Source organism: Girardinichthys multiradiatus, chromosome 2 (assembly GCF_021462225.1).
Source record: "Girardinichthys multiradiatus isolate DD_20200921_A chromosome 2, DD_fGirMul_XY1, whole genome shotgun sequence".
Lineage (NCBI taxonomy): Eukaryota > Metazoa > Chordata > Actinopteri > Cyprinodontiformes > Goodeidae > Girardinichthys > Girardinichthys multiradiatus.
The window spans coordinates 12,757,881-12,770,907 of NC_061795.1; the positions used below are offsets into that span (position 1 = coordinate 12,757,881).

The 13,027-nt window shown below is 38.3% G+C and overlaps 1 protein-coding gene across 1 annotated transcript; it reads left to right on the forward strand.

The window, feature by feature from the left end:
• The first annotated feature begins 3,017 nt into the window (after positions 1-3,017).
• On the forward strand, positions 3,018-11,650 carry pdcd2l (programmed cell death 2-like). Its single transcript, XM_047351270.1, has 2 exons — positions 3,018-3,932; positions 10,652-11,650. The coding sequence occupies exons 1-2, from the start codon at positions 3,482-3,484 to the stop codon at positions 11,257-11,259; spliced, it is 1,059 nt and encodes a 352-aa protein (XP_047207226.1). The 5' UTR covers positions 3,018-3,481; the 3' UTR covers positions 11,260-11,650.
• Positions 11,651-13,027: the final 1,377 nt, after the last annotated feature.

Here is a 13,027-nt window from a genome sequence, read left to right on the forward strand (position 1 = left end):
AGCAGTAACACGATGAAGAAAAGTTGATACAAACATTTTCACATCAGGCCTTTAGATGTTCATGAAGGCTAATATTTATTAATGCTGTTGGTCGTGGTCAAGAAGGCTAAGTGCCATAAACTCAGATCTTGTCGCCATTACACTCAAGGTCTGACCTTTTACACACACACCCTGTTTTAATTAGTGCTAGATTTGTGTTTGTTTATTTCAAATTAAAATGCCAATATGGAGATTCATGAAATATATTTTATATCTAAAAAATCTCATTGTTGTTCCTTTAAACTGCAATAAAATAGTTCACTCATAAAAGAAAAAACTTTACTCCTTCAGATGCATTTTTGATAGATTGCTGCTACTGGGACTAAGATTTTGATATAAAAATATAATTATTGTAGAATAACATTTTCTGCACAGATTTAGACCAACAGAAGAAAAACTATTTCTGTCTGAGATTTGACATGATTAAAAGCAGCACAAAACACACATGATAACCTTCCAGATTATATAATTTTGCTACTGTCCCAATAGTTTAAGGGCAGACAACTTTACAAATGGAAATAATATAGGGGGATTCTGACAGAAATACTTGCTCACTTCTTTTAGTTTTTACTTTTATGGCACCAGTTAACAATGACAGACACTCGGTGGTTTGGAAGCTTATAATAATATAAAACAATTGCAAAAGAATCTGGGGATATTTTGTCATTTTATCTGAGATATGAAGGCAGTTGAAAACAAAAGTTTAAAAGTAAATGTGAGGCATATAGGTTAAGTTGTATTTTCTATTTGTGTGCACGTAAAAATTATGTGATCTGAGTATTTTAATATGTAAATAGCAGATATCTTGTTATCAGTTGTCAGGACTTGTAGTTAATGTCATTAATCTTAACTCAGAAACTAAGAATACTGTCTGTCATATATCACACTGGCTACAGGCAGAAGTATAGATGATTCTTCTTATGACCACATTCTTTGCTGTTGGTTTCATTTTGACCACAAAGACTCTTTTTCTGGGTATAGTTGATTTAGGCTGTAGAATAATCACTGGTTACTTAGATTTCTGAAGATAACTCATTTAGTGTGACCTACCTGGTAAATTTGGCAGGGTAACCCGCTTTGCTACTACATAAGGTTATTTGGTGCAGAAAATATTTTGTGATAAAAGTACAGAATGATATAATCAAGACAAACATGTTGTGCTCAGTGTGTTGTTAAAAAAAAAAAAAAATTAAGGGAATTGTAAGTTTCAAATTTCACTCAGAAAGTTCAGGTTAAAGTTCAGGTTAAGTTAGTAATCTAACTTGTAATCAATCTGTGTTAATTTTGTTGCTTTATTAATCTTTTAATTGTATGCATCCTTGTTTATGGGAAAATGTTTTTCCCGGGTGGTCGTTTCCCTAGATCCCACAGGACAGCTTGTTTTGTGGGTGTTTACCAATACATAAAGGTGTCCTTCTTTGCCATCAGCAGATGTTGGCAGGTATGGTTTAGGCTTCTGATATTCTGTTTCAAATTTATGAAATTGTTCTAATGTGTTTTATTTGGACAATTCCTTTTTTTTTTTAAAACAAAACAAAAAACATCAAAGTGGGATTTTTTTTTATTGTGTGAGTTTATATAAATTGGCAGTAATATTGAGAAAACCGTGCAGGAGGTTCAATGGAAAATCTTTCTCATGGCACCAAATTATCTGGATGATTTTGTTGTGAAGAAAGTCTGATCCTCCACCTTTAAAGGGGCCTAGTCACGTACTGTGACTATGTAAAAGCACAAAAAACATATATTCATATTCAACTTAAACAATATACGGTACAGTGAAACTGAACACCAATAATGAACACACATTATGAACACCAATGCTGATATTGTATTCCCAAGGCTACTCCTTACTTATCCCTCTTGGAATCAAATATTTGTTGTGCCTTTTCACACTTGATCTCTGACTTTTCCTTTTTCTTGAGGTTCAAGCCGTGACTGTAATAAATCACAAACTACAAAGACAGCCGACAGCTCCATGTACCGCAAAAGGTGCCGTTTTTTTGCTCTTGAGCATCTAGACTTTACGAGAAACAGAAATAAGCTGAAAATGAATTGATTCTGTCAGAATATCTGCAGGCAGTGGAGGACTACACCTGGGTTTTCACCTGGAAAGCAGATATTTGGAGTTGCAGAATATAGGGCTGTTCCAAAGATTAGACTAAGGTCTGCTGGAGCGGTAACATCTCAAAGGAGCTCAACAAATTGAGAACTGGATCAGTTTTAGAGGTCCTGGAGCTTGCTGTATTTACAAAGTTGAATTTTGCTTAAACTCCTCAGTATTATGTTTGCTCTCTTCTCCTTTAGAAACTAGTGAACCAGTAGAGTCAGAGTCTGTTCAGCTATGCTCTAATAAGAACCATCATCAAATCCACTTTTGTAAGTTATGTTTGTTCCCAACAGCTCTCAGACTGTAGGTTTACTAACGGTTCCTAGAGTTTCTGGAAGTACTCCTTCACTTGTAGAAACTGTAGGACCCACCAGAAACCTGCTATTTGAGAAGCACTGATTTTTGAGGACATCCTATTTATAAAGTTTATAAATGTCCAGTACAAAGCAAGAAATTCATGATCTGGTGTTCTGTGACACACTGGAACACGATATTCCACATCCAGGGTATATTAGACAGGTGGAGGGAAGCGGTATAGAAGGATCTTAAATTGTCAAAGGTCTGGTATGCTTTAATTTAGGTGTGATTTAGTCTTGTCTACATGACAATGATCACTGCTTTATCACAGGTTTATGATGTGAAATGTTGGAACTAAAATGTAACCAAAAAAACAAAGTACCAACATTTCTCAATTCAGTCAGAAGGGGAATAGCCTATGGCTAAAAAACAAATTTGCGCAAGTTATTTCAACCTGTCCTCAAAAGGGTATAGATACAGTGATTTTTCATTCTACAACTCTTTCAGTTACTGGAAAAAATGCAGAGAGCATGAAAACATGTACAACATATAGTACAAAACACACTTTGTTTTTATTTATATATTTTTTATTCTTTCTTTTTGAATAAACATATTTATTGTAATAATAAGGCCATACTTTAGGAAAAAAAAGAGGAACCCCATCCCTGGTTGTGCCGATGCCTCACGGGTAAAGAAGATTAATGATTTATTTATTCAGAATCTAAAAGTTGGCACTCATGGTGTCAATTATAACTTCCGTTTACAGATTTTCTGAATAACGATGTCACTGAGCTTTGTTAGTACTCTCCGAGTGGCTGAACAGTTTTCATGAGGAGAATCCTTTCTGATGTTTTTTTCCGCAGTACATCGCTGAATAAACATTGTGAATAAAAACCCAGAGCAAACTCTTTGCAGTTAATCTCTTGGTTTTACTTTACAGTCACAAACACTGTGGAAGGGCTTTATCGGAAGCACTAGCATTTCTTTTCGGTCCGGTAGAAACGTTTCTCATGCGAGAAAGGTTCCTACCTGTGAGCGATGGCCCAGGAACAACTTCTGCTCGGTCTCTGTGATGGAGAGCTGGATCCCAGGAAATACCGCTCCTCGTTCCTGACAAATAAAGTCGGGGGGGAACCGGACTGGCCACCGGCTATCTCCCGGCAGTCTCCCCGCTGTGCGGTTTGTAGCGGTCCTTTAGCCCACGTGGTGCAGGTGTACTGCCCGCTTCAGGGCTCCCCTTACCACAGAAACCTTCACATGTTCGCCTGCTGCCAACCTGGCTGCAGCGGGCTGCCAGGTAGCTGGACGGTTCTCCGCTCCCAGTGTGTGGAAGCTACCAACCAGTCCCCCCCGTCTCAGGTGGTTATTCCGTCGGCCACAGATTGGTGTGAGTCCGCTGATGTCTGGGGGATCGAGGGGGAGAAATGTTCTTCTGGATGTGGGGGACGTGAAGAGCTTCAGGAACAGGCTGGAGATCTGCAAACAGAAGGTAGATGTTTCCTGGAAGTGTTTGGCTTTTTACTCCAACATGTCCTAAAGTTTTATTTATATTTTTTAATGTTTATTTTTTTATATTTATTTTTTGTGTTTTTGGTATTTAACTGAAAATTTAACTAAGGAAGATTAAATGACCCACAAGTAAAAGTTGATTCTACAGATTTTATTAAAAAGATTCATTACCTTTCTGTTTTCATAGTGTTTGTGGTAGTATGACCACCAACTCATATTAATTAAGCCCCTGCCTTCATAATTTAATAGAGTCCTACTTCTTCAGTGCCAGTTCATAAGAGATGTAATTCAAGGGACTTTACAAGACAAACAGATCAAATTTATTCAATTCAGTTTTTTTTCTATTGCGCCAATGCACAACAAATGTTGTCTAAAGGAATTTTGCTTGAAAACAAATCACATAACATTTTGGTGATACACCTTTAGTAGCTCAAACATTCCAGGATATGTTTGTCTCATTTTCAGGATTTTATTTCTTCCAACTCCTGAGCGATGTTAAAAAACTCTTTGAATTCTACCAAAGAAACACCTATAAGAATTTCATGATTTTACAGATTCCTTTAATACACTGATCAGACTGTTTTAATCAGAGTATGATATCAAGTCAGTTAAACTTCTGGTATATTAATTTGCTCAGTTAAGTAGTGGAGGGGGTTGTTAATTGGAGTCGGCTGTTTAGGTGTTAATAGAGCTGGGCGATAAAACAGTAGCAATATACATCTTGATATAATTTTTCCTCGATTGACATAAGAAAGTGTCAATATAGACCTTTCAATATACAGACAAGAGGAATAACCAATGATAATAGGAATTGTTCCGCGCTGGACAAATCATGTAGCTGGAATAGAGCCACAGAAAGTTACATTGACGCAGACAACGCAGAAGCAGCCATACGCCCCAACGGCTAATGTTTGTGCAGTTGTGGCCTCTTATCAGGTAAGACATCACTGAAAAAAGAGAAGAAAAAAAAATACTTCCCCAAAGAAGAAAAGATGTAAGAACGACATCGTTGACAAGTAGGGTCCGAGCAGTTCAGTCGTGTGGAGGTATTTTGGCTATTTAAAGTTGGACCAAAAAAAAGTAGCGTGCATTGCAAGTAACGTCGAGCGCATGTTCCGACAAAGTTGGGAATACCAACAATCTGTTTTACCACCCGAACCAGTGCCACACACTGGAGCAGCAGAATGTAAAACGTTACAATCCCAGAAGAGAGGGAGTGCTCCTCACCTCTCCTCTCCCTGAAAACAACCGCTGTACAGCGGCACAAACTAGCAGAATCGGCTTTCTCATGTCTTGTGATTAAAAACATTGAAGCGACATAGAAACAGTGCGCTAGAGAGCGCTCTCTGCTAAAACCAGCCACCACGTTTCTTCCACCAGGTAGTTTCTCTTATGAACACTTGACAGAGTCCGAGAACACCACCATGCATACTTGGACTCATATCACATTATCTTCCTTGTAAAATCACTTGTGTATATTTAAAAGAAATTTTTTAGTGCCATTTATATTGACAAAAAAAAAATCTTGACTGAGAGCAAAGTGTACCGGAGTCAAATTCCTTGTTTGTGTGCACAAACTTGGCAGTAAAGCTGATTCTGATTTTATTTATCAGTTGAATAATGTTCGATGACACGCTCAACTTTTGAAAATAAAACTTTAAATCAAAAATAACCTGATATCTTTAAATCTCAGTTCATAGTACCAGGGAACATTACATTAAAGATTGACAAAATTTGTCAATTTGTTCTATATCAGGATAAATATCGATATCAATTGAGAAATATTATTGTAAAAGGATTTGTTTTCCATATCGCTCATTCCTACTCCCAGGCTGGCAGCACATTTGTGTCTCTGGTGTGTGAGAGAACAGCTGCACTTGATTTTCTCCCCCCGAGGGCATACCTTAATCTAAAAAAGGGGTCCAAACAAATTGGCGTTGTATGAAAACCGTACATGGTATTTTAAAATTTTCGAACCACGGGCAGCAGCTGTCCCTCGTCCCCGATCATGGAGATTTTCATAGCTCTACTTCATTCACAGTATAAGATAGGATGATGGAAAGAAATATTGTCACTAAGAGATTCTTGCTTTAACTGTCACTCAAATTACATGATGTATAGTATAGTGATGGTGTAAAGTGTTAGGAGGCACCGCTTTCCTTGCATTGCTATGGCAGGCCCCAATAATATGAGATCTTATAGATTACAGTGGTCTAGTTGAGGAAGGTGCATATATCTTATTTCTTGACTTTAAAAAAGGTTTTGCGTTAGTTCAACATCTTTTTATTTATGATACACTAAAACATTTTGGGTTTTGTGAATATTTTTTGGATATAATTAGGATGCCGCACAGATATAAAGCTGTGTTTTCCTTTCAGATGGTACAAGCCCAAGATTCAATATAGGTTCAGGCATAAGACAAGGGTGTAGTTTATCTCCATTGTTATTAATTACTGTCGCAGAGCTACCGTCCATTCTCTTAAAAAACTTGAAATTGAATGCATTATTATAGATGGACAAGAAATAGTTATCAGTCAATTAGTGGATGACACTACATTGTTTTAAAAAATAGTTAACACATACCTGTCGCCTTTCAGCTGGTGAAATTATTCTCCCAGGCTTCAGCTATATTTCTTAAATGTAAACTTTGAAGTATTCATAATAGTTTGGAAAATATATTCTATTATATCTCAGTGAAGAAGAAATTTGTTACTTAGTAATATGGGTATCCAAAGATTCAAAAGCTACTTACAGTAAGAACATCGATCAAAACTTTTGAAAAATCCAGAAGAATAATTGGTTGCAGGGATGCTTGACATTATTTGGAAGCTCGTTCCTGACAAAAAACAACTAAATCTCCAGACTATCACACCCCACTTATCAGAATTACAATCAGCTTTATTGCCAAGTTCGTACATACAAACAAGGAATTTGACTCCGGTACACTTTGCTCTCTGGTTTTTAAAAAAATTTCTTTATATAAGATTACATATAGCGTTATAAGATATCTTTTTTTATTATTTTTTTTATGCGTTATAAGATATATTTATGCATATATCTATGTCCTTAAATACATATATACAATTATACAAATATAAAAAGGTGCATTTGCAACATCTGTATGCTGTTGTTTTGTACTCTATTAAATGTTCATCAGAGAAACAGCCTGGAGGAAGAAACTGTCTCTGTGGCGGCTGGTTTTAGTAAACAGTGCTCTGTAGCGGCGGCCTGAAGGTAAAACTCTAAACAGTTTATGTGCAGGGTGTGTGGGGTCTGCAGAGATTTTAGCAGCTCTTTTTCTGACCCTTGACCTGTATAAGTCCTGGATGGAGGGAAGGTCAGCTCTGATTATTCTCTCTGCAGACCTGATTATTCGTTGCAGTCTGGAACTGTCCTGTTTTGTGGATGAGCCAAACCACACTGAGATGGATGAAGACAGGACAGACTGAATGATGACAGTGTAGAAGATGACCAGCAGCTCCTGTGGAAGGTTGAACTTCTTGAGTTTCCTCAGGAAGTACAGTCTCTGCTGGGCCTTCTTTCGAACAGTGTCTGTGTGAGGACCATCTCAAGTCCTCAGAGATCGTCCTGAAGTGGTCCACTTCAGGACGATTGTGGTGGTGATCGTGGTGGACCACCATTTCCACAGTCTTGAGTGGGTTGAGTTCCAGGTAGTTCTGACAACACCAGTGCACCAGGCGATCCACCTACTGTCTGTATGCAGACTCATCACCGTCCTGGATCAGTCCAATGACAGTGGTGTCGTCTGCAAACTTCAGGAGTTTCACGGACGAGTCTGATGAGATGCAGTCATTTGTGTACAGGGAGAAGAGGAGTGGGGATAGAACACACCCCTGGGGGGCACCAGTACTTATTGATCTGCTGCGGGAGAAGATGCTCCCCAGTCTCACCTGCTGCTGTCGGTGTGTCAGGAAGCTGTTGATCCACTGACAGGTGGATGCTGGGACATTGAGCTGTGTGAGCTTCTGGTGGAGGATGTCTGGTATGATGGTGTTGAAGGCCGAGCTGAAGTCTACAAACAGGATCCTGGCGTACGTCCCTGGGTGGTCGAGATGTTGCAGGATGAAGTGTAGACCTAAGTTGACAGCATCCTCTGCCGACCTGTTTGCTCGGTAAGCAAACCGCAGGGCGTCCAGCAGGGGGCCTGTGATGTCTTCCAGGTGCTTCAACACCAGCCGCTCAAAGGATTTCATGACCACAGACGTCAGGGCTACAGGCCTGTAGTCATTTAATCCTAGGATGGTGGGTTTTTGGGAACTGGGATGATGGTGTGTCGTTTGAAGCAGGAGGGGACCTCGTACGTCTCCAGTGACTTGTTGAAGATCGTAGCGAGTTGATTTGCACAGGCTTTCAGGCATGATGGGGAGACGTTATCAGGTCCTCCAGCTTTCTTTGTTTTCATGAGCTGAAAGAGCCTATTTACATCTTCCACTTTATAAAAGAAAACCCTCGTATTTAATTTCATTTGGAAAAATTTAACATATAAAAACAGAAATTATCAAAAGTTACGAGAAAAGAGGATTAAAAGCGATATACTTTGGGAAGGCGAGCACGTCGGAGCACTTCTGCAATTAAGCAATATCTTGTTAAACAGAGCAGATTTTTCAGTTTTACACAGCAACATTCTCGACTAAAAACATTGTAAAAGTTCATTTTGTTTCACAGAAAGCGCAATATATCCAAAATTATTAACTGCTTTTCTCTCTCCTGTGCCATTGCTGTTTCAATTTAAACAATCCACGTTGACCCACAATGAAATCATGGTATAGGGTGGGCCACGAAGGACACTGGACACATACTTCAAATCTGGGCAAAAGGAAATATTTCAAATCTGTGGAAAAGGACACATTTGTCCGCTGTCTAAATTTGGAGGAGCCTGAAAGTTTGGACAACCTTTGTTACATCGCTGTGACATAATCCGCCTGCAGGTAAAACCTGCAAAATCGGCAGTGTATCAAATACTTGTTTCCCCACTGTATACATGAACTAAATGAGTGCACTTACAAGTAAAACTAGAAGAAATTAAAATTTGTCATTCTTGTGTTTGGAAGAGCGAAAAGCATAAATGTACACACAATAAATAAGGTTGCATGAGTTTTATCGACTATAATGTATTGGGGCAAGTAGTGTGGACGTCTATTCCACAATCAAAGAACGTTTTTGATAGTAAATTAGAAAGGCATCTACCAACTTATGACAATACATAGGAAGTGGTATGTCTGAAATAAAGTAACTTCCTTGTTTGTTTTACATTTGGAAAAAAATGGCCTGTCAACATTTATTTACACCCTTCACAATAGTATATTGAAATGCTTTTTTTTGGCATTAAGGCAAACATTTCCTATAATGACTAACAAGCCTTTTAGATGTCTGAACTGATATTTTTGACAATTCGTCATTTGTATTGAGCTTAAAGCTTTTGAGCTCATTGTCTATTTTGAAGGCCTCCTTGCTTTGGATCTGCCCATAGATTCCATGTCTGATTCAAGTCGTCTCTAGGTGGAATGCTTTAATTTCTATTTTACTTTGACTCAGGAGAAACATGTTGGTAAAATTAAAAGATTGCTTTCAGTCTAAACCTGCCAGAGATAATAATGTTTTTGGCTGAACTGTAACTCAAGCTGGTTAAACACCCACAGCAGTGTTTTTTTAACCCTGGTCTTCAAGGTGCAATGCCCTGCATGTTTAGATGTTTCCCTGGTTCAGCACACCTGATCTTAATTGATGGGTGATTAAAAGGCTTTTGCTGAAACGCAATTATCTGAATCAGGTTTAAAAGCATGGGAACATCTCAAACAGGGATGTCAAAGTCCAGTCCTCAAGGGCTGGTGTCCTACTACTTTTGGATGTGCCTGTGGTCCAGCAAACCTGAATCAAATGGCTGAAATACCTCCTCAGCGTGCAGTCAAGTTCTCCAGTGTCCTAATGGTGCTAATGTCCAAATTATTGGACAAAGGTGTGTTGAAGCAGTGACACATCAAAAAGTTGCAGGACCTCGGCCCTTGAGGCCTGGAGTTTGACATCTGTGATCTAAAACATGCAGGACAGTGTGCCTTGAGGACCAGAGTTGAATAACATTCAACTACATCACTCTTTGTTTGTTGAAGGAAATATGTGTAAAAAAAAAAATGTGCAGTGATTTTTTAAAAATCTTGGTTAAAAGAAATGTACATGGTCAAAAAAGTTTTCCCTTTAAAATTACACCCAGTGAAAGTTTTGAATCGATCATATGGACTTAATACACTGACTCATGTCATTATGGTATCATGTCATCACAATACCATAATGACATGAACTTTTTTTTGTCGCAGTGTTTCCGGCCCTGTATCCTAATTGCGTGATTAACTTTATTTATTCTAGATTCATGCATTATCAAAGTAGGCAGGCTACACTGATGTTATAGTAACCTGTGTTTGTATGACTTTCAACTATTTGGAATAATTAGATGTGTGTAGGTGAGAATATGTGTAGAAATAAGTGTTTGTGTGGTGTGGTTGTGTGTTTGTCACCTGGAAGTGTACATTTCTAAGTCTAAATACTGCATAATAAATACTACTACAGCTCAGGTGAAAATTAGTTGCACACATGGCAGTGAGAACTCATTGCAGGGAGCGTAGATCTTTGAAATCCGTAACATGTTGCAGACATTGTTTAATGTTCTGTCTGGTTTTCCATCAGTGAGTGCTACAGTCTGCCAGATGGATGCCAGCTCCAGTCTTCAGCAGCTAAGTCTGGTAGAGTCTAAAGACCTCCCCGTCTTTCGTCCATTCTTTATCAGCGTGGTGGAGGAGTCAGAACTGTGTGGTGAAGATGACAAGCTGGAGCATGCTCAGGTGCTTCTGAGGGAGTATGAGAGGAGGGAGGGCAAAGGAGTGGGGGGGCTGGAGGAGAGCAGTGACGATGGTGAGAAGTATGAAAAGACCAAAGCCAGACACGGAGATGCTGTCTTCTCCAGGTTTATGAAGACAATTTCAGTGTGTCCACAGCAGATCCTGCGCTACTGCCGCCACAGGAAACCACTCTTTATCTCTAAGCCACCATCCAATATGTGTCAGGTAGTTCCAGTGTGTAGCTCCTGTGGAGAACCCAGGACTTTTGAGCTGCAGCTAATGCCTGCTCTGGTCAGCCTGCTGCGGAGAAAAGACAGCAGCTTGGAGAACGAGCTGGAGTTTGGGACCGTATTGGTTTTTACCTGCACAAAGAGCTGCTGGACTGCAAGGTCAGGCTGCCCTGTGGAGGAGTTCTGCTTTGTTCAGTGTGACCCAGATCAGCAGCTCTTTAAATGACTGAGCAGGTTAATTAATCTAACCATTACTTCATACACAAAAAAGGAAGAAATAAATATGTATACCTGTATTACAAAATGGAAGGCTTAAATGGTAAAAAACTACCCGTTTTTTATTTGTCCCAACAGAACCATTAAAACATTAGTTATAATGGTTCTGTCTCTTTTAATTAATGCATAATATATTGTTATCCTCAATCATGGAAGTTTTTAGTGTAATGCCATAAAAAAGCCAGCAGATGGAACACAGAACTACTGCTTTAAAAATCAAATCTTAGACACAGTTTGCATTTCCAGTATTAAGACACTGCATTTATGGAAGTAAATTTGTCCCAATATTCAAATTAAAATGGATTAATAAAATGTTTTTTTATTTTCAAAATGAAGCTGCATTTTTTGACTGATAAATTAAATTAAAAATAAATCATCCAAACTGCAGTTTCATTTTCTTCTTCAAGACTGGTTATCACTTCATAAAATGGTAAATAAATTAATGTTTAACATTTCATTTTTAAAACATGTCCCAGCTAAAGGTGACTAAAATTCATTTTGAAATGTCATATTTGAAAATTAAAATGTATTAACAGAAGTGCTTTTTCATTTTAAAGTCATAGCTGCATTTTTTGACTCATAAATGAAATGGCTAATAGATCTTTCAAACTGCAGTTTCATTTTCTTCAAGACTGCTCATTGTGTGACACAACTAAAGAAAAAACTGAAAATGCTAATTAATGCGTTCATATTTAGTAGAATTGGTTACTGCAGCAGTGTCTTCACAGGTCTGCCAAAAACGTGGGTCAGACAGCTGCAGTTGATCCAGAACGCTGCTGCCCGCGTCCTCACTAGAACTAAGAAAGTGGAGCACATCACCCCGGTTCTAAAGTCCCTACACTGGTTCCCTGTAGCTCAGAGAATATACTTTAAAATACTTCTGTTAGTCTATAAATCACTGAATGGCTTAGCACCAAAACACATTACAGACTTGTTGTCAGTGTATCAACCACCCAGACCTCTCAGGTCTTCTGGCTCAAATCTACTCTGCATACCCAGAACCAGAACCAAACATGGAGAAGCAGCTTTTAGTTCTTATGCTCCACTAATCTGGAATAAACTCCCAAGAAAACTGTAAAAGTGCTGAAACCCTAAATTGCTTTAAATCAAGATTAAAAACTTTTTTTTTTTAGAGTGGCCTTTGAATGTGTTACCTAAACATTATTAGTTAAGGTTTCAGTCCAATTTTCCTTTCATTATCTTATCCATCATTCTATTGTTTTTATTTCATTTATATATTTTTTTAAATTACCTCTGTTGTTTGATTTTCTGTATCATTGTAATGTTTTTCCTTATGTACAACATCTTGAGTGCCTTGTTACTGAAAAGTGCTAAATAAATAAACTTGACTTTTTCGTTTTCATGCCCGTGCCTGCAAAAAGTGTTTCATAAATCAATTTGACTTTGCAATTCCAGGAGGCTGTGGATGTAGTCACACCCACAGCTAATACAAGTCCTGATGAACTTTGTATTATAATAACATCATGACTTCATGAAATTCAAACATGACTTTAGACATGTGTCCCTGATGGATTCAGAGGGAAGTGATGGAGAGATCTCAGGTCATCTGCTTCATGGCACCTTGATGGATCAGAACATAATGGTGGACGGCTCGTCTCTGTTCAATGCAGGACGGAGAGATTTTGAAGATCCTTCATTCCTGCAGCCATCAAGCTTCCTTTTTAAAAGCAAAATGTAAAATCCAAACAAAGTTTGCT